At 36.7% G+C, this 21570-nt stretch overlaps 1 protein-coding gene across 2 annotated transcripts in view; it reads left to right on the forward strand.

Moving 5' to 3' along the window:
- PCLO (piccolo presynaptic cytomatrix protein) overlaps nucleotides 1–21570 on the forward strand; it is a 378538-nt gene that overhangs the window by 245326 nt on the left and 111642 nt on the right. For both annotated transcript variants that reach the window (XM_075144408.1, XM_075144419.1), the window contains exon 10: nucleotides 7202–7327. In XM_075144408.1, the coding sequence (XP_075000509.1) occupies nucleotides 7202–7327 (126 nt within the window). The remainder of the gene's footprint in view (nucleotides 1–7201; nucleotides 7328–21570) is intronic.

Here is a 21570-nt window from a genome sequence, read left to right on the forward strand (position 1 = left end):
CTAAAGGCTTTTGTTTATGCATTATATTTTAGCTAGCATATACACCTATATATCTTACATATTGTATAATACTATATTCCATTATATTTACATTAATTCTGTTGCTGTTTCTTCAGTACCAAAGTTAATGTGGATGGGAGAGTTCAAAACTAACATTTTAAACAATGAAGTTCAGCTGTCAGTCAGTGGCATCTATTGAGCCATTGGTGTCTATCAGTAAACACAGATGAATCTCAGTGCCTACAGGTTTTTTACATATTTAAAGCTATAGTCTACCATAGATGACACCATAGATTCTGATGTGACAAATCATCCAAAAAGAAGAGACCTGGATCTTGTTTTCAAGTAGATATTATAAGTGCTCCAAGATGCTAATTCATAAAACACTTTATGATCCTTCAGGATGATAACCAGTGTGCAAATCAGCATGAAGCACATTTGCAGCTGATATAAATCAATGCTGTGCTATTAAAACAACTGGATTATATCTGAATTTCATCAGCTCAGGATTTGGCTTCATGTATATTTTATGCTTTACTTGCCAATGGGCAAGAAGTGCAATAACTGAGTAGGCTTAATCATGTTTCTAGGAAACAACTTCATTTAAGCTAATTTCATTAGAAAGCACCAAAACAATTCTCCTGAGCACAATCTTGAAAATGTTGTACCTATCTAGACAACCAAGCTCTGATATGAATCATCATGTTATGTATGCCAGAGAATTGCATAGGAATAATAATGCAAATAAAAATTTAGCCTGGATTTTATTATACACATTACTTTTCCTGTTGCTTTCCAAGTGCCTGATCTAACTCGGTTTTGTTTGCTTTCCAGACTTTACAGATTGCTTTATCACAACTATGTTATCTAAATAAATAGCTTGCATTTCTTCACGGGACTTTTAAGTCTGAACTCTCCAAAGAGAAGTTGTCATTGTTTTTGCTGTGGCTGACAATTCTGTTTTATACAGACAATGGAACGTGGTGTAGAATTGTTCTGGCAGATAAGGGCCTACCAGCACCCTAGCATATGTCTGGTCTAGATAAGGCTGGAGGAGGAATGGGGAGATAATGTCTAGTAAATGAACACAGGAGGAAGGTATGTTCTGTCTCTGTTCACAGCCAAATAGAGTTGGAAGACTTCGTATTGTTTGATTTGATTGATATGTTCTCATTGCTACAGCATGGTATGTTGGCACATTGCAAAATCTTTCATGCTTAATGTCCCGTTTTCATTCTTCATCCTCATACATTTTTCTAATTGCTACCATTGGACCTTGCCCAAAAAAGGTCACCCTTGTGCTTCCTTGCTATGATTCAGCTTTCTGGTTTTGAATTTTGTTTTTCAAAGTATTGTTAGAAAGTGATCAAAACCGTATTTGGACTTGAGTTTTTTCCTCCTTCAGTGGTATGTCTGTGCGGTGGCTCATGGATCTGAAACACAACACTTAATCTTTCTTTTGAGGTTTAAACATCTCTTCTATTTCAAACTACTCAGAGACATGTGTTGTAGCCCTCATCTGCATTTTGCACTTTAAGCCCATTTCAATTTTTCCCATTTTACTTCTGTATAGTTTCAACTTCAAAGCACGTAATATCCAAAGGTGGTAAAACGACCATGATTTTACAGAAATAAATAGTGATTTTCAACTACCGTCTTGAACGATATGGTCTTTTGCTCTTAGAAATCCAAATCAGTAGCATTTTTTTTAATATCTTTCTTAAAAATTCAGTCACTTAAGAGTCTATTAAAAATTCCTATAACTCTATTTCTAACTGTGGCAAGAGTCAGATTGCTGCTGACACTCGTACTTACAGTCTCCTCTGCCAATTTGCAGAAACTCATGTGTGATTACTGAAAATCTGTTGTACATTCTAATTGCTTCTTTACTTTCTTTGCTCATCTAATTAGACAGACAAATGGTTTCATACTTTGAAAAATTAGCTCAGAGGAAATATTTGTTTGAGTTAGCACATGAACAACATTTGCATAAAGCTTCTGGGTCACGTGCCTGCATTCTCATGTCCGTGTTGAAGTTGTTGCTACTGTATGGGACTTACCTAATAATTAAACAGTATTAGTCCCTGCATTTGGTGCTGGAATTCTATTTACTAATATAAGAGAAAACATCCCTGGAAACTTAATTTGCACCTTTGTGTAAAGACAGGACCACCAACGCCAGCAAAAGCCTGGTGTGCCTTGAATTACTCAGTTTTTCTCTGCTCTTTTTTTCTTTTTTTTTTTTTAACCCGTAACTTATGTAAGGGGTTATTGACATTTGTTTGGAAAGGAAAGTCTGATCATTGCTTAGGTGCTGAAATAGTTCCAAGAAATCTAGGCTCTTTATACTCTAATGGCTCTAGTGGAGCTGCTCAGCTAAGTAGTAAAAAGATAATAAGATTTCATTAACTTCCCTGTGACCAGAGCAATAGCAACAGATTGGCAGCAATCTAAGCTTTATTATCTCCATAATGGAGAAAAATGACCAAATTGTAATTGCAGAGCTCAGGTTATGGTCAGCCTACTCCAGCAAAATAAATTATTGTATATCAACTGAGTCATATTTCTAGTCTTTCTTCTGTGTTGCTACTGTGACACAACAAAATATACAAGGGGATACGATTTCATAGTGGTCTGAGATACATTGAGCTACACAAGTTCAGAATAAATAAGTCGAACTGGACACAAAGTACTAATGGTGGAGTTACGGAAAAGAGAATGATAAATTTTTTAAATATTTTTGCAGTGATGCTTGCCAGGTCACTAGTGATGGAATTTATTAGTGTCAAGTTGTTGGTCACTACTCAAATATACATTTTTATATATGTGTATATTTATATGTATAGATATATAATGAATTTGCATCACTGAAACAGTCTGTGATGTCTGGAAGGAGATCAAATGACAAGTGAAATATCCTTCTGAAAGTCACAAAGTAGGTTAATTGCCAAAAACCAAAAAAACTATTGGCCATTCAATTTTATTAATATTTTTCTCTAAGTATGGATTTCTCTTAAAAGTAACTCTTCATTTATGAGACACTTGAAATCTTCATTAAAGCTTCTAAGTTTGTATTTTCAGCTGTATAAATCAATGGCTCACAAGCTAACTATAATGGTTTACTATCCATATCTGTTTGTTTATCAAATTATAAAACCAATTTAGTTGCATGATTTATCTTGTTAAGGTTTAGCATTAGGCGTTTTGGGTTTGGGGTTGTGGGGGTTTTGGGGGGCTTTTTTTGCTTAGTGTGCTGCATCTTAAGGCTTTAGTTAAGATTAGATAGGGGAGTAGGATCAGAGCCTTGTTTATAATTAAAATCACAAACCTTTTCAAAGTGTCTAGGAATAAAAATCTTTATATATTAGCATGGAAAAGAATTTATTTTATTAGCAGTATTATGGACAAACACCTTAGATGTGCAAAGTCAGAACCAATATGTCAGCCATGATTTTCAATTTATCTAGCATAGGTATCCATAGAATTGCCTCTGAAATCAAGTGTCTTGTACACCCATTTATATGACAAACCACCTCTCTGCCATGCTGTTACAACTAAGCTATCAGATGTAGGGATACTAGTATAGTGTATCATGAGAAAACTCTGGCCCTGTAGAGTTACTCCCCGATGTGATGAAATGTGTCCAATCATGCTGATATGTTGAAAATCCGTATGTTGACTGTGTGGGTTAAGAGTAAGTTATTGTGTGCTTGTTTGTGTGTGTTGTATACTAAGAATAGTTGTTTATTGGTTTTGCTGAACCTAATCGTTCCCAGTTGTGAGCCTCAGAACTGTAACGTATTAATGAGTCTTCCAATAGCGTTTGATCAGAAGTCCTCCAATAAATGTGCAGAGCAGCCCATGTGAAATTGTAAGTCCTAAGGATGGACTAACATTTAAATGCTTTTATACAGGCACGTATTCACTTTATGCAATGAGGTACTTATCTTTTTGAATACTTTATTTTTCAACTTTTGTAAAGGACATCTAGGCCCATCCTTGGAATGGTGGATTTGCTTTCCCTATCAAGTCAGGAAAAATAAACTTTACCAGTGCTAGATTTCAATTTTGCACTGAAATAAGGTAATTAATTTAAAATAAATATGCAGTTTGTTCCAATTACACTGAAAAATTACTCTCCTCAACAAAACTGATCTTAGAATTTCCCATAGCACCGTCCCAGAGTGCTGATGTCGCTATTTAAAACACGTCATCCTATCTGTGTATCAGATCATTTGTGTTAGAAACCAGCCGAATAGCAATATGCTTAGTTAATCAATTATCATTCATACCAAGTTTATAATTAAAGGAATATTAACTACCATGATGGATATATCTCATAGCAGAAATTTAATTCTATTCCCCGTGCCTGTAATTAGCTTGTGTATTTAGGTGGTGGTGTTTTATCTGGATTATATGGGTCCCTCTATAGTTTTATTTTAGATGATTCCCCTCAAGCTGAAATATTTATGCTTTTCCAATTCTTAATTTGCTGTTAAAAGAGAGAGAGACAACTGTTCACTTGTCTGGTCCAAAAAGGGGCTTAAAAAGTTTTACATTCTTTTACATTATATTTGCATTACTTTACATTCCCAGGTGTAAAGTTTTACAAGAAGCTGACTTTCTTAAATATGTTGCTCAGGTCTTCAAATTACAAAAAGATGACAAACGTGTAGAGAGGGGCCAAATTGGCTACAATTTTTAGCAAAAATTTCAAGGAACTCACTAGCAAATTTCATGCTCTCATCTGAGTATTCACAACTCCTGCTGAAGATACTTAGACATGCCTGCACGGCGTTTCATAGTGGGTTTTTGAACTAGCAAGGTTGCACTGGACAAAAAACAAAGTAAATTCGAGAGAACATTCTTACCATATCAAATCTTTGTACAGTTGTAACCTACAGAGTTATTGTTCATGTTGTCATAGGGTTGAGTATTCCCTAAATCTTTTACCTATTCTGAAAGTTACCAAGACTAAAGATCACCACATAGGTAAAAAAAAAATACAGACTCTGAAATGAGTTTATATGACAGATCTGAACTTTATCTCAAACGTGGATATAAATATAATCTAGAGGTGAATTATGTCCAACATATGCATACAAAACTCCTACCTGTACTCCCAGTAGTACCATACCAAAATCAATTTCTCCTGTTACACACTATGGTGGATAAACAGTAAAAAATCTGGTCTGCAAAGAGTGTTGATCATCCTTTGTGAAAACTCAAGGTCTATCATACCAGTTAACATACACGAGCCCTCAGCCATATCATGGTTATTTACCCCTGAAACTCATCCTTGACCATCAGCCCACACTGAAATTATTCACTAAAAGTTCTGTGTACTGATAGCACATTACCAGTGGTCATCCTGTCACTGAATCCTCACCCAAATTATGTTACGTTAGGTCACAAAATGTAGATCTAATGGAAGTATACCATCTGCCCAAGACTGATCTGTACCCATCATCTGAGGTGCCACCAGCCCCCACTCCTAGTTGTGTGGTTGAACTTCTTGCATGCTCCAGCAATGCATACTGCTTGATTTATATAGCCGTCCATTCATCTCAGTGCATTAAATATACCTATGTACACTAATTACTATGCTGTAGCTGTAAGAACAATCCTCATATATTTCCTTTTAATTCCTCACCATAAGTTTTCCTTGGTTGGTCCCACCCACCTGTTTTATCAGTATATTGGAGGGATACACCATTTTGTTTTAGGCTTGCAGTGTTGGAATGAGCTGTTTCCATGTTAAGTAATTCCTGCTAAACCCCTGAAGTCATGAGTCTACTGTGGCCTTCCGTACCTTTATATTGTTCTGTACAGGATCCATGCAGGTATCTGAACACCAGGCATCTTCCAAAAGAAAAGAAAATGCTTGTTTGGAAAATGTCTAATATGCAATTATGAGGAAAGCTGAGGCACAATGTAGCTAAACTGGGGTAGAAAAACTAGTGGAAACTTCTTTGGCCAGAAACTCAATGTGGCTATCTTGCTTCTAAAACAAACTCAGGGCTGACTTATCAAACACATTATGAGGATAGCATTATGAGGAAATACCTTAATCTAAAAAGATAAAGCTTTGTAAAGAGATTGTGTGGTGAGCATCCTATAGCTGATTAGTCTAATCGCTCAGCAGGTTTGGCGTATTAAATTAATAAATTGAAAATTAATTATTTAGCCATTACAATAAAGGTGGGAAAATAAGCCTTTACATTCCCAGATCAAAGTGTGAATCATCTCAGATGATTTTTTTTTTTTCTTCAAAGAAAGAATTTGTCTTTCTTGTACGGGAAGTATTTTTTAAAAAAGCAGGATAGCATGAAAAATTGGCAGTGCATAAGACTAGCTTTATGACACTATTTTTTAAGCTTTTGTTTTCACTTTCCTTGTTCTATACATAAGGGAGATTGGAGATTAGTGATCGGCTTCTCTCCAGCTAGAATAATCAGAGTGATCAAAATGTTTTCATGTTTGTAATTTTTAAAAAAGGGAAAAAAATGTGTTAGGTTTGATGATGCTTTACACAGACAGATTGTAGGCTTTTTCCATTCTGATAATTTGTACATTCTTTGATGTAAAAGTTGTCAATTAAAAGGAAATATTTAAGAAAAATAATAGCATCTGTCAAATATAGGTTCATGTAAATGTACACACTTTGCTGCTGGAGCTCAATGATCTCTGTCTGTCTCCATATTTATGTGATTCTTAAAGCTCAGTTACTATAATTTTCCAGCTAAATTGTATGCATGTTTCAGGCATATGATAAAGTTATCCTTTGAATCTGCACTTCACATGGATTTTTAGCAATTTTATGCAATTTAATTAATACTGCAAATTATGGTTTGTTTGAAATAGGTTTGCCATGCAAATAGTCTCTTTGCAGTACAGTGAGGCTGTCAGGAGAAGGTAGGATTGGCTTCAATGTAATTTTTAGTGAAATAGTTATTTGTGTGATGTCATTCATACAGTAGTTACTCAAGATCTTTTCCTATGCTGAAATGCTTCTACCCAAAGTTAAGTCTTTGGGAAAGTGACGAATGGAACTGCAGTTAACCTTCATCTTCCAACCATAACCAGAAGTTATTGGTGACATCCTTCAGCAACCTCTGATGAGTTGTTCTGTTCCTTTTTTTCCTGTGAATTATCCATTGCTTCATCTCTTTTTAAAATTTTCTCTTTCTTTTGGTCACAGGCAATGGTCTGGGAATCCGAGTCGTAGGTGGGAAAGAAATTCCAGGAAGCAGTGGAGAAATTGGAGCTTACATTGCCAAGATCTTGCCTGGGGGCAACGCAGAGCAGACGGGGAAGCTGATAGAGGGTAAGATAAATGCATTATCAAAAAATGGAATCACGGGAGAGTTGGGAGTTCGGTAGAATTATTTGTAATATGCATTTTCTCTTGCACAACAGAGGTAATATTGTGCAAGGAGTGAGGGGCATCAGAGAGCCCTCTCTAAACCTCCATGAGTCTTAAAGCAGAAAAGGGCTGATAGAAGGTCATTTTATGACTTCTGTAGCCAAAGAGAGTTGTCAAGATGAGCAGTATTATGGCATGTCTTCAATAATATATGCCAACATGCTGTCTGTACTGGGGGTAAGACAATATGGCTAGAGTCCAACTGTATAGCATGGACATATATCATCAACGTATAGCATGGACATGCTATTTTGAAGATCTTTAACCTAGCTTGATCATCTAGGTACCTATGTTTGGGATTACTTAATTTCTTAGCTGCACAGGTAAAATGGATCACAGATGCAGTTCTCTCTTAGTTACACGCACTAACTTTTTTTGAAATTCCCTAAAGTCAGACTTGACTGAATTTATCTGACCTAACTTTAGTTTGCCAGTTTAAGACAGTCATCCAGCATGCCTCAACAGGCAACAGAGAAAAAGAACCATCTACAGACGGGCAATTGATTTCATCTACCATAGATCTCTGTTTCAAGAACTGGGACTGTCTTCCTCATTTAATTGACTTTAAGAAGACTGCATTATACTATACATCATCCTTTAGGCAGCTAAAGCTAGGTGAAATGAATTTGACTTAGGTATCATTACATTTTCTAGGATTATTACAAATGTGATGATTCTGTCTAATAACAACTAATTTCTATCCATAATGACATAAATGGTCCTTTCTCTGTATAACTATTTTCCATTTCCTCTTTTCATATGAATATCTGTATGCACCTGAAATGCCAATTTGTCCATGCATATATACACATTTGTTTCTATTAATTATGACACATTTGTTTCTAATTAATTCAACTAATTATTTGTATTTCTTTAATAAAAGCAGATACCCAGAAAAAAAATAACAAAAGAAAGAAGATAAGCAGGAAGAATAGTTCTTCCAGGCAGAATTCAATTCACATAAGTTTTCTGAATAGTAAACACGCAACAGAAGTCACAACTAAATCAAAAATATTTTGCAGATAGAAAGTCTGAGTAAATTGATTAAAGAATGTTTTCACAAAGAATAGTTTAAATATGTTGTGGGTAGTACAAAACAGTGTCTCCTGCATTCATGTTTTCCCTGCTGCTTTTTACATCCTTGGAGGTTTTTTTGCCAATATTTTAAAGACATACATAAAAAAGGTGCAGTTTCACTGATGCCAATGTCAATTTAAAGTTTAAGTGAAGAAATAATGTACCAACAAAAATATTTTCCTTTTTTCCCTATAGAGTTGATTCTGCCATTCATATTTAATGGGTAGTATCTCACTCATCAAGTGATAGAATAGTGTTATTTATTGCACATGGATGGTGAAAGAATTGATCTTAATTTATTGTGTTTTGAAGCGAGTATTTGTTTTGGTTCCCTCCATACAAAAGAGTAGGTCTTTCATAGTTGTGCTAGATCATGCATGCGTTGTTTCAGTACCAAGCAGGTAAAGAGGAGAATGTGGTTATTCAATATTTCCCCGACACTGGATGTTTCAAGAAAGAGGATGAGCAATTACTGCTTGGAATTGTCTCCAGTCTTTTGGTTTCTCTTGTCAGGAACTTTTCTGGAAATTGAGGTTTAAAGAAGTTCTTCACTCACCGTATAGGTATATTTTAGCAGTGATCAAGAACATCTTGGATTTACAATAACTACAGGAGAAGTTCAGACATGGCAGTTTGCTTTTCTGTCTCTTCATATAATGTGTTTTGAAGGTTTATTCGTATTTTATAGAAAGATGAATAGGATAGTAAAATATTTATTCTTTTGTTTCGTTCTCCCATTGTATGATCAATCATGTTTCTGATCTGACCTTAATAAAAGTATCCTAGACTTGGATATGTTGGCATAAATCAACTCCATTAAAATCACTATACTTAATCTGTCGAATTTGTCCACACAACATCCCAGAATATGTTTTACTATTGATGTGTTAAATGCTCTGTCAGAAAGAAAAATTGCTTTCTGCAGAATGTACCATTACTAAAGCATATAAGGCAAACACTTCCCCTTACTATCATTTACCTTTTAAATCTTGCCTTTATATCTAGCTTCCTTTTTACATTATTTTAGATGGCTATCATAGAGCAACAAAGAATATTTGGCTACTTCACTGTTAGTTTTGTTTGTTTGTTTTAGTGGAAACATGGCTGATGCACATTTAATCTCCACTCTTCAAAAGTGCTCAAATCCATTGAGGTCTTCAATCATTCTCATATTGATCTGTGTAAATCCAGCCAAACTACTAACGTTACCAATATTGCCGATATTGTTGTGTCTGAAAATAGAGGCTAGCCTTTATTTCCTTTTCAAGTTATTTGCTGTCTCTCACATCACATACAGAAAACTTTATATGTCATTATCTGTAAATGACAATGGCATATTAATAATTTGTATAGTAATCATGAGTTCTGCTGATATGCTATGAGACTTCAAATTAGAGTATATACCTAGTCATCAACTAAACATGTAATAATGTCATTACAAGCTAATATCTTGATTCATTAGCCTTTCTAAGAACATGATTCACTGCGAAAAATCACATCAGCTTAATCAAGTCCTCTAATTCTAAAAACAGAAAACACTGGGTCAGGTCTGAAATTCCTATCAATAGCATAAGGAACAAAAATAGATTTACTGTGGTTATGAAGGAAGGCAGAGTTCTACCTGCTGTCTGCATGACTGCATCTATGAAGAAACGACACACTTTAAAATACAGATAGCATTTCTTTCCTTAGGGAATAGCAACCCATAAAATTTTAGCCTATTTAAATAGCTTTGGAGGAGTCTTAGTGCTGAAAAGTTTATTTATAGTTCTGACTAGCAAATACCAGTCATCTTGGTTCTCTCACCTTGAATTGCTTTCAGATGTCAAAAATATCTCGGATTCATCACTCATTGGCATTACAAAAACTGGAGGTGGAAGACTCCTTCCACTGAACTCATCAAGTGCAGGGACTGTGACGATTTGATAGATGTGTCTGTGCTCCCTCTCGTGTTGACAGAAACAGTTCAGTTATATTCCGCCTGGTAAATCTACTGAATGGCATTTTATACTGCCAGCATTTTGAAACAGAAGAACCTAGAATAAAGAGCAACAATAAAATTTTAATGTGTGTTACCAAGTGTTACAAATTTGCTGGATGGCCTCAGCATTCAGGTTTTCTCATTGGACCATTTCAGCAGGCTGGCTGGAGATCCTGGGAACTTGTGAACCATGGGTGTCTTTGTTCCAAGTTTTCAATCAGCCAGCATCAATACCGTGATGCAATGCTTAGGCCAGCTGACGTTCACCGAGATGAAGAGATTCCCTGGCTTTCCAGTCTCCTGGCAATTCTGGGGAACCTGCGTGGTCTAAAAGCTAATGGTGAACTTGATTCATGGTGATCTTGCTGCCTTTGCTGACGCTCCACTCAACAGCAACCATGACACTGATCAGATTTTTGTTAACTTGTCCAAAGCTTTATGGGTGCATGTTTATTTTTAATATGTATCTCTCATTTAAATAATATCTTCCCAAATTTAGAAATAGGAAAATCATATATATGAAGACAAAACCTCTTATTATAAAAATACTGAAATAGCACCCCCAGTTTCTATTTTATAGCAAATATAACAATGTAATATTTCTAACATAACATAGAAGGATGCCACCTACCTTATGAGTCACAGACCTTCACTGTAGAATTTTAGTATATAAACAGTCCATGCTAGCAGAGAGACATGCTATTCCATTCAATTCAGTTGAATTTTGCATTTTATAATTTAATAAAAATATTCATCATACAGGGATATTTTAAGCTTCCCCATCCTGAAGCTGGTCCAATAATATTATAAGAAAAAATACCTGATGTACGTACAGACAATGAAAGATAATGCCACCCTGTTAAAGCTGTTAAGTAGGTCAGAGAAGAGAAAATGCACTGCCATTTCAGAGTTCTGTGATAGTTAATGGTGCCCTGCCCCTTAGTCCAATTCTTAGGCACTTGTTTTGATCTAGGTGAATAACTACTCCCCTTAGGATGCAGGAAACATTGCTCCTCAAAACACCAGGAAGGTCCTCTAAGAAGAGCCACCTGCAGCCTGATGGCAGGTACCAAGAGTAGGTAAAAGCGCATCCAATGTCCTCAGCATCAAAGTCTGAAGATTGATGATGAGTTATTAAATGTACTCAATATCTTTTAGACTTGGATTCAATTGCTAAGATGCAGATGATCAGTTTTCCAATTTGGTTGGTTGCCTTTAACTGTACTGGAAGTTCTCCGGGCCACATGGACGGTTCCCCTCAGGACAGTGTTTTGAATTAGTGGGTTTTTATTGGGAATGTCAGAGCTCTCTTTCACCTTTAGAAAACTGTGCAATCTCAGAACTTTAAGATGCCTTCAGGAAATAAAACTGAAGTCTTCCCATTCCTCTTATCCCTATTTATTCACTCTTCTTTTCCTTCTTCTATAGAAAGTCTTACATATTCTTACATATTCAAGTGTCACAATTACCTTTTGTAGGAAGACTTTGGTGCACAGCTTGCTCCCTCTCTCTCTAATGCCCTAATATGAGACCAAAGAAACATTAGAATCATTCCTCAGATTGAAACTAAGAGCCTTGCCTTGGACTGTCATGAGATGGCACAGCTTATTATCTCTTGAAGCCATGGACCATGGCCACGGTGTCAAAGAGAACACTTCCTCACAGATACTAAGCCAATATGGGGAGAAACATGTTTTTCACTGCTTGCCACCATACAGCTTTCCACACCAGCACTGACATATGAGGTGAACAGTGTGTACCAAAACATCATGCTGTGACTGGCAAAAGAGGCCCACATCTAGACCAGTGGGAAATGTTTTCCACCCAAACCAGAATGTGATAGGAGAAGGGAGCAATTTGGATTACCTCCATGGACTTCAGAGACCAGTCAAGCTCCCCACCTTCAGTTCTCTGAAGAAGGGGACAGACCCAGGAAGCCCTGTCAGAAGTCTGCCTTAACCAGAATGCCCTACAGCTCTCACCCATGGTGTGGACTTTGGCTTCTGAACTAGTCCACTTCAAGCATCCCCTGGCCTCAGGCTTCACAATAGAAGAATATATACTCAGAGATTTCTTTGAAGGCAGAGAAGAAAAACCCAGGGCTCACTGGGACCCTCATCTATATAGGTCCAAGTGTCATTACCACAACTCTTCATTATTTCCACTACATGCATTCTGCATTAACTAGACAAAAATATCTTGAGTGTATATAGTACCTACAATGCTTCCTCTGAGGGGAATGTAAATAAGGCTAATGAGCAGACTAGAGAGGAGATAGCCAATCTAGGGAGATGATTAACTGTACTGTGGTTTTCTAGTATAAATAAGATGAATCTGGGCATAAGCAATGTTGGATAGAGGCTGTTGGAATATTAGCATCACTGTTTAATCTGCAAAGTATTTCCTGGGTTCTGGGCAATAACATTTTAGGACGAGAGGAAATGGCCTCAAGTTGTGCCAAGGGAGGTTTAGATTGGACATCAGGAAAAATTTCTTTACTGAAAGAGTGGTCAGGCCTTGGAACAGGCTGCCCAGGGAAGTGGTTGAGTCACCATCCCTGGAAGTATTTAAAAGACGTGTAGATGAGGCGCTTAGGGACATAGAATCATAGAATCATACAGGTTGGAAAAGACCTCTAAGATCATCGTGTCCAACCATCAACCCAACACCACCATGCCCACTACACCATGTCCCTAAGGGCCTCATCTACACGTCTTTTAAATACCTCCAGGGATGGTGACTCCACCACTTCCCTGGGCAGCCTGTTCCAAGGCCTGACCACTCTTTCAGTAAAGAAATTTTTCCTGATGTCCAATCTAAACCTCCCTTGGCACAACTTGAGGCCATTTCCTCTTGTCCTATCGCTAGTTACTTGGCAGAAGAGACCAACACCCACCTCGCTACAACCTCCTTTCAGGTAGTTGTAGAGCGCGATGAGGTCTCCCCTCAGCCTCCTCTTCTCCAGGCTAAACAACCCCAGTTCCCTGAGCCGCTCCTCATAAGGCTTGTGCTCCAGGTGTAGTGAGCATGGCGGTGTTGGGTTGACGGTTGGACTCGATGATCTTAGAGGTCTTTTTCAACCTTAATGGTTCTATGATTCTATGATTCTATCTTTGAATGCAAGTAGCTTTCTCACTTGTCCAGGGAAAAGTGCCAACTAGCCAACTTCCAGAAGCTGTTTCACCTCAGCTGTGCCCCAAGGATGTTCCCTTCACGTGTTTTCAGATCATAAGTTTTCAATCTTAACTTTTCAAGTTTTTAAGTCCTTGTCATCTTAAAGCATATTATTTACTGGCATTAAAAACACATGATTTAAGTCCTCTCAGAAGAGCAGTGGGGCATGCAACTACATTATTGACCAGTCCATGAAAGAAGCAGAAAGAAAGTGTTAAGAACAATTTTTCTGCAGCTTGTTTGAAGCACTTTTGGGCCAGTTTGGATAGCACCAAGTGCTGAATAGCAAGACCAGACCCAGTTTAGAAGGTCTTTTGCAAAGGTAATAGCATATGTAATGGTGTCCATCTTATCAAAACTATCTATCAAAACTGTGTCATATCATAGACATGCTTTGGATGTTGCTTGGAAAATGGAATGTGGCTGGAATGATCATGGTCATCTAAATAGTTGGAAAACCAGAACAGAAACAGTAAATGATTATCCATCCCCCTACTCCTTTTGCCACACTTCCCTCTTATCCCTGAGTTATAGATGGGCTCAAGTGTAACACTGACTGATCTTGGTCATCTAGCGGTGGGAAGTGCAATAGGCACCAGATCTTCCTGGGTTTTAAAAGACTGTAGTGAGTGCTGCTTGCAGTTTAGCCAGCTAAAATTAGAAACATTGATCAGAGCATCACAGTGAAAAGAGATTTTCCAGTCCCCATGAAGCTAGGGGTAGTGCAGAGCCAGCATACCTTCTTGAGTCCCTCTGGTAATTACACTCCTGGCAGAAAGTAGATAGCATGATGAAGCTGGAAAATGATGAAAAGAAATTAAAAGGAACACAAGAAGGGAAGGAAAAATTCTCAAAAAACTTTGGATCAAGTCTTAAATGAACAGAAATAGCCTTCCCATCCTGCACTTCCATTTTGCAGTTCGACTGCTTTAATTTATTGCTGCATCGAAGAAAACAAAGAATTAACTTTATCCAGTTCTCTAAGCATTAGTCTTAGTGATTTATTGTGCTGTCCATGCTTATTCTGTGGGGTTAGAAGAGAGGAGAGCTTGCTCTCAATATATCCCCTGGGCTACAGCTCAGGTTTATCTGTCCCAGCAGAAACTGACTTTATCAAAGGAAGTGTGCATGAAATAACAGGCAATGCCATAGCTCAGTTGAAATCTTTGCCCTAAAGCTCTTTAGAAAGGACTTAATCTAAACAAACTCCTAAATGCCCCCTATCAGCTGTAAATCTTCACTTGCGTAGTTGTGCTCCTTTCATCCATGTATTTTGGTCTGCCTTGTACTTCTTTCAAATAAGTAAAAATTAATAAATGTGCAGTGTCGTTCTTGCTAAGTGTGGCTGTGGGCATTTGGCATATAAGAAAATGACTTTAATATATTTAGAAACTAATTTTTTTAAAAAGGAAAGTCTATTCTAAAAATGTAGTAGAAAGGACAGCCCAATGAAGTGTATCACTTACATGTTACAATTAACCTTGTATCTGTTAGAGTGAAGCAAGGAAGGAAGGAAGCTTTCTCACACCGGTATAGCCATTCCATATCCAATCCCACTCACAGTGGTCTCAGTCCAGTTCTTAATATGGTAGGAGGTGAGTTGTACTGAGAGTTCAGTTTGGCCATTTGCTGAGATATGAGAAGGAAATCAGAACCACCAGAAGGAATGAGAATTGTTTCAGCACCTGTGTGGGGCTTATAGAAGGAAACGGGGGAAGAAAGACTTGCAGTATGAACGTTTGACATGGAAATCTGTGAGAGCTGGTTACTGTAACACTGTCCACAACTTTATTTACCATATCTGTTTGAGGCAGTTGAGACACACTTAGAAAATAATACTTTTCCCTGCTTCACAATATAGGGCATCCAGTTTATGGAGATTTAGTTTAATCTTATGGTGGCAGAATTATACAACTGGGATTTTGCAAGGATACTTCATTAGAAAACTTCTTGTATACCTAGAATATCTGTTTTAATGAGATGAAGCAGGTAATATGAGTTTGTAATGTTTCTGCCTAGCACTAATTGCTCTATATTTAATTTTCCTGCAATAAAAATCAACACTGAAAATAGCTATTAGAGATAACTTGGATCTGGGAAGTAGTTGAGCAGCTGTATAGACTGTTCAGCATCTTTTTAAAGTAATCTAAAGCAGGAGATAAGAGAAAACTTACGGGGCACTTATAAATTTTTTAAAGCTATGAGGAAGAAGCATTAAATTAATTCATATTAGGACCAGTAAAGATCTGGCCTCTTGCATAACACAAGTTACAGATTTTTCACTCCTGCATTTAGCCCTGTTGTGCACCACATAAACTAGTATAGATTATACCTTCTTTATGATCAAGAACTCTGAAAATACCTTGAACAACTAGTTGTTGCTGAAAATCAATTTTGCTGGAAAAGAGCTGTCATACAAATTGCACCAGGAAATTGAATTCTTAATAACGAATAAATAATTGCATGAAAATATCTCTTTAGGGAGTTTCTGTTTAGTCTTAAATAGGTAAGTCTAATTTATAGAGACAAGCAAAATAACCTGGATGCTTCAAGCAGAGGGTAGATGCAGACACAGTCACTAGACGTTCCAGAGGTAATGAAGTGGAGAACAACCACAAAGGTCAGGCTAAAAGCATTCATCAGATGGTTTATAACACAAATTATGGAAGATCACTGGTAAAAATGTCATTTGTGTTATAACTAGCTTTCAATAACATTCCGCTAAGATCATATTAGAAAGCACTACTAGCTATTGTAAAGTACTTATGTGGAGCTATACAATTAGTAATTATCAGACACACTGCTTTTGACAGCTGTTATTATTGAGGACCTTGATGGATAGTTCTTGTTAGGAAGAAAATCCAGGTGCTTCTTGGAAAGAGTCCTCATTGCTTCCCGAGAATGTGCCTGAAGCCCCATTTCTCTGAGCACAGCAGAAACACCAGTAGGCAGCGTTGTCATCAGGCTGCCCACAAAGCTTTCCTCTCAGCTCCCACTAGGACCGTACACCTCTCTGCCCTCCTCTGGGATCATACGCATCATGGGTGCTTCGATTTTCTGCCTCTGACATTGACAGATATCACCTGCCCATGTGGTCCCAGTCATTCCCCACTTACTCTTTTTGGGTAGTTCTTGCTATATTCTGGCACTATGAGTATTATTAAGGTTCTTTTGTCACCATAGAAGAGTTCAATTCCTTCTTTCATTATTTTTAATATGGTCTGTCCATTCTTACATCAGAGACATGGTTGCAGACCGGACATTAACTGTTTAATACAGTGTAACTATATTAAAATCAAATTGATGCAGATTTGTAAGATAGATGCAGTTGTATTTCCTATTTCTATATTCGCAGTACATGCTGGCAGAGGTGACAAGGGGGAGGTGATGACTTTTCTGATTTGACCAACAGTGGAGACAAAAAATAGTGATTGCAGGGCCAGCTCTGTGGGCACAGAGGTGAATCTCGGCTATTGAGATGGTTTTAGTTACTGGGCCAAGATGTTGGGGGATAAAGCTACAGCTTTAGTCAAACAAGGGCAGTCTGTCTGGGGCTGTAAGAGATAAACTAGGAGATACATCCTCTAGATCATGTTATACCTGATGCACAGGCAAATAACAAAAGCAGGGAGAGACATAGAAACTGTGCCTGCCCCTTTGCATAGCAACTACTTGCTGTGGGTGCTAAAAGGGAGTTGAATTTCAACTTGGAGAATCAAAAATATGTGCCTGTATTGCTCTGTTTCTTGTCTTCTGTTTTCAAGGACAGGCTTCTGTGTAGCAGATTTACAAAGAAACCAGACAAATGTAAATCCTTTGGTACCTAAACTGAGGCAAATTTGTCTTACCGGTGGAAGTCATCAGAACCACCCTCCTGTCTCCATTGACTGTATAGGGAGCTTAAGTATTTCTTTTAGGTGAACTGGCTTACTAACAACTTAAAATTTAGATGCTAAGTGCCTACATTAGGCATGCTGGGGCACATCTCATAAAACAAAACCAAGACTTTTTTGTTTGTTGTTTTTAAAGAACAATATATATTTGGGCTCACATACATGGGCATTCCAAGAAGAAAAATCTGATTATGGCATGAAAAAGTCTTTTTTATAAGCACTGAACTGTGTTGTTTGATAGTGACTACACAGTGAACTGGGAAGCTAAAAATACCATAATGCCGTTTCCTATTGTGCAGACTATTGTGGGCTGAAACTAGCAGACTAGCAGTTTGATATGATTTTGGTGTGAAAAAAAATCCCCTGAAATCAAAGTGAGGGTCATGTTGAAGTACAGGTTAAATATAGCTATGTCCTTACGGACAATTTCCCCCGCTCTTAGATTCTAAAAAATGCATTAAAACATTTTGCATCTACACATAGCAATTTTAGCCTTCAATCCCATTCCCGGAGTCTGGATTTCCAGGAATATTAGGCCAGTCTTGCCACTCCACGGAGTGCTGTATTAATGTAAAATATAGCAAACATTCAAGGCCCAAGATGAATCGTCCCCAGTCAGGGTTTGTTCTGCTGCAAGTCAGGTAAACAAATAAGCACTGTCACTGAGTATCTTGGAGGCAATGTGTTAGCTGTTTGCACGACACACATCCCAGAAGTAAAGATGCTTACAAACAGCACATTTTCCTGTCAATGAAACTAGTACTGCAGCAAGCAGACTTTCTTTAATCGCTTGTTATTTCAAAGTATTTTCTAGATAGGTGTATGCACATTTGATTCTTCCAAGACTATAAGGAACATTATTAACAATTATTAAGAATTTACTGTGAAGAAAGAAGCCCTGCTGAAAGTGGGTTGTCTCAGACTAGAACATTATCTGTCTTTTAGATGGACTTTGATCATGGTAATGTGTAAGGCTGGGACACAAATTTGGAATGCTAGGTCATAGAGCCTCACTTCAGTGTTTTTAAAAGTCACATGGTCACATAGATAAAGCCTGTGCTTTCTGTAAGTATTGGGTGGTAGATAGACAGCAAATAGAAAAAAACGAAGATCTTTCCTAAATCGCTTAAATTAAATCAACTAAGCTCTGGAGGTATTTACGAAAAAGAAAAAAAAAATATCGTGTAAGCAAGTTATTCCAGAATTTTCCAAGGTTTTCTAAAAAAACTTCTGAAACGTCTGATATCAACTGTTTTCAGAGAAGATGCTGAACTAGGCTGTACTGGGCTCTGACCTAATCTGATCTGACAGTGATTTTCTTACTCAACTGAAAAGGTAAAGGAACCTGAAGAACAAAAAAATAATTTTCTGCAATTGGTTTTGCAATATAATACATTACAAAATAGGAATATTATGTAAATTAACACAGAAAATGTTTTAAAAGTCGCCTTAAAGAAAGAAAAATCCTATGAGCCCTCTCAAAAAAACTACATAAAGACTTTATTTCAAATTTCTTGAAGCATGTTCTATTCCAAAACCTAATTAGATCATCCAGAAGTTATGACTGGGAAAATCTCGTATGGGAATCTTCAGGTTTCTTTGAGACAAAAGGAGCAGGTGATTATATCATTTGACAGAAAGCAGAGCAAAATGTTGATTAAAAATCATTACTCTTTATCCAAATTCTCATTTTGAACTACAGTAGTATTACCATGTAAAATTAGATAGTTACTTCACATTTTCATATGAAAAGGCTGAAAAAAACCCACTTGAAGTATTATTGTAGTGTAATAATACAACTTAAAATGTAACTGAAATTGGAGATATTGAATTGCAAATTATCTATATTATTAGTGACTAAAGCTTGAAATCATTTAATCAAGCAAAAATGGAGTATCAAATCTTATTTTTGTTCCACATTACAACAAAACAAAAAGCTTTTGAAAAAAAATTATTAAAAAAGAATCAAAATGAATCTCTGGATTTCATTTATACTTTCATGCAAGTAACTGATAACAGACCTTTTCCAACTTTGAACTATTTCTAATTAAAAAAATATTTATTGCCTGAAATATTGCTTGAAAAATAGGAAGATATGCTATGCTTTTTTCCTATACAGATCCTAAAATATTTGAGCCAAAACTCGTTGAAATCTGTATTATTTTTCATTTTTTGTGATGGGAGTGCTCAGATCCAGAATGAATGTAAAACTGTTTGGTATCTCTCTAAATACAGCAGCAAGCAGAATTCTATTAAGGTCTTTGGGTTTTATGTTCCATTTGAAAACTTCTGAAATTACCTTATAGGTACATTAATATGTTCTAGGTAATCTTTCAAACTGTTTTTGTTAGGTACTTGAATCTTATCATTTCTAGAAAAATTGAATTAATCTTGATTTGGATGATTGTGGGGGTAGGGTACTAACTGATTACAAAATACAAGGCTTTGCAGACAATTACATTTAACTCAGTAAGGTAGTAATAAAGTAATAGCTATTTGGATTGGAGATTAGATTTCATGAACAGTACAAGGTAGAATGAGCATTTTTAGGTCAACTTGTACTGACATTTCCTCTTCTTGGGTGTAATAGCAGAAGCAAACTAGGATATAAAATGTAAAAATCCTGAAGGCAAAGAGATTTCAGACTGCTGATCTTGGTGTCTGGCAGACGTGGGCAGATAGCAACTAAGTTCTCCAGGGTCTGAGCTCTGCTTAAGTCTCTGAAAGGACACAGTGTATGTGTAGAGGTTCACGCGACATTTGAAACATGTAGACTTTAAGAATATTTCCAAGTCATCACATATACGGTGTAGCTGATCCTGACTGCTTTTATGTGAAAATGTAATGGTTCGGTACCTGCCAAGGGAATAGCAGACCTTGATTCTGGACCTTTCCCAACACAGTTGATGTTCAGTTGCTCAGATACTTGTGCTTCTAAGAAGAGCTGTGTTTGAAATGGAGATGCTTACTATTAAATTCCATTAAAAATGGGCAGTTGGGTCGATTTTATTTTGAATTGGATCTTGCTTTCTGTTTTGCAGCTGGTCTGTCTTCCAAACAATGAACCCTAAGCTATTATTTAGTGTGATAGTTAAGGCACTTCCTGGGAAAGTTTTACTTTTTTGTCTTGATTTTTATGGCATTGAAAAGGATTTTAAAAGCAAGAGTTTTCAATTATAATTAGTCCCATTTTTGTTTTACATAATTTTGCAGCTGCTATTGTGAGGCCAGACCTCACTGGCATATACTGGTCAGTTCAACCTGAGACATAAAATTACAATATTTAGACCCTCAGCTGTAAGTTTTCCAGTAAAGGAGCACCCTCTTCAAATTCATTTGATGATGTCTGCATATGATCAGTTAAATGCCTCAGTAGCAAGGAGTAGGAAAGAAAGATAAAATCTGGATCGTTACATTACGCTAGTGGTGTTTATGAACACTTTAGAAATAATGCAATATGTAGAATTCCATTCCAGTCTTAATAAAATACATACATAATAAAAAAATAAAACGAATAATAAAAATAAGATCGTTAAATGTTGAATTGTTCTTCACTGACTGTCAGCTTGCCTTTAACCGGTATGTTGCACTCCTGTGAGAAGGCTTCCTGTTGTACTCAGTATTTAATGTGAGGATACAGAAGAAAATTCTGCAGCCAGGTCCTGGGCAAATAACATGAAAGCTTTTTGATCCCCATTTAAAAACCTTAGTGCAGAATTTAGCATCCACTATTGATTATGCATGACACAATATTAATTTCAACACTTTCTAACCATTTTTTAATACTCTTCTCCATAGTACTTGGAGAAAAGCATGAAAGAAAAACTTGTGTATTTTGAAGGTCTAAAAGCTAACATAGTCTTCATTAAAAGTATGATCATACCAACAGATTCAAAAGCATTCAAATAATGTTGTTAAGGCCCAAATTCTTGCATATTCCCCAGTATATCTGGGAAAAATTTGTTAAAATTTCCTGTAATTTATTCCATTGCTTTCAGTTATCATGACAGGTAGTACGG

Source organism: Calonectris borealis, chromosome 1, assembly GCF_964195595.1.
Source record: "Calonectris borealis chromosome 1, bCalBor7.hap1.2, whole genome shotgun sequence".
Classification (NCBI taxonomy): Eukaryota; Metazoa; Chordata; class Aves; order Procellariiformes; family Procellariidae; genus Calonectris; species Calonectris borealis.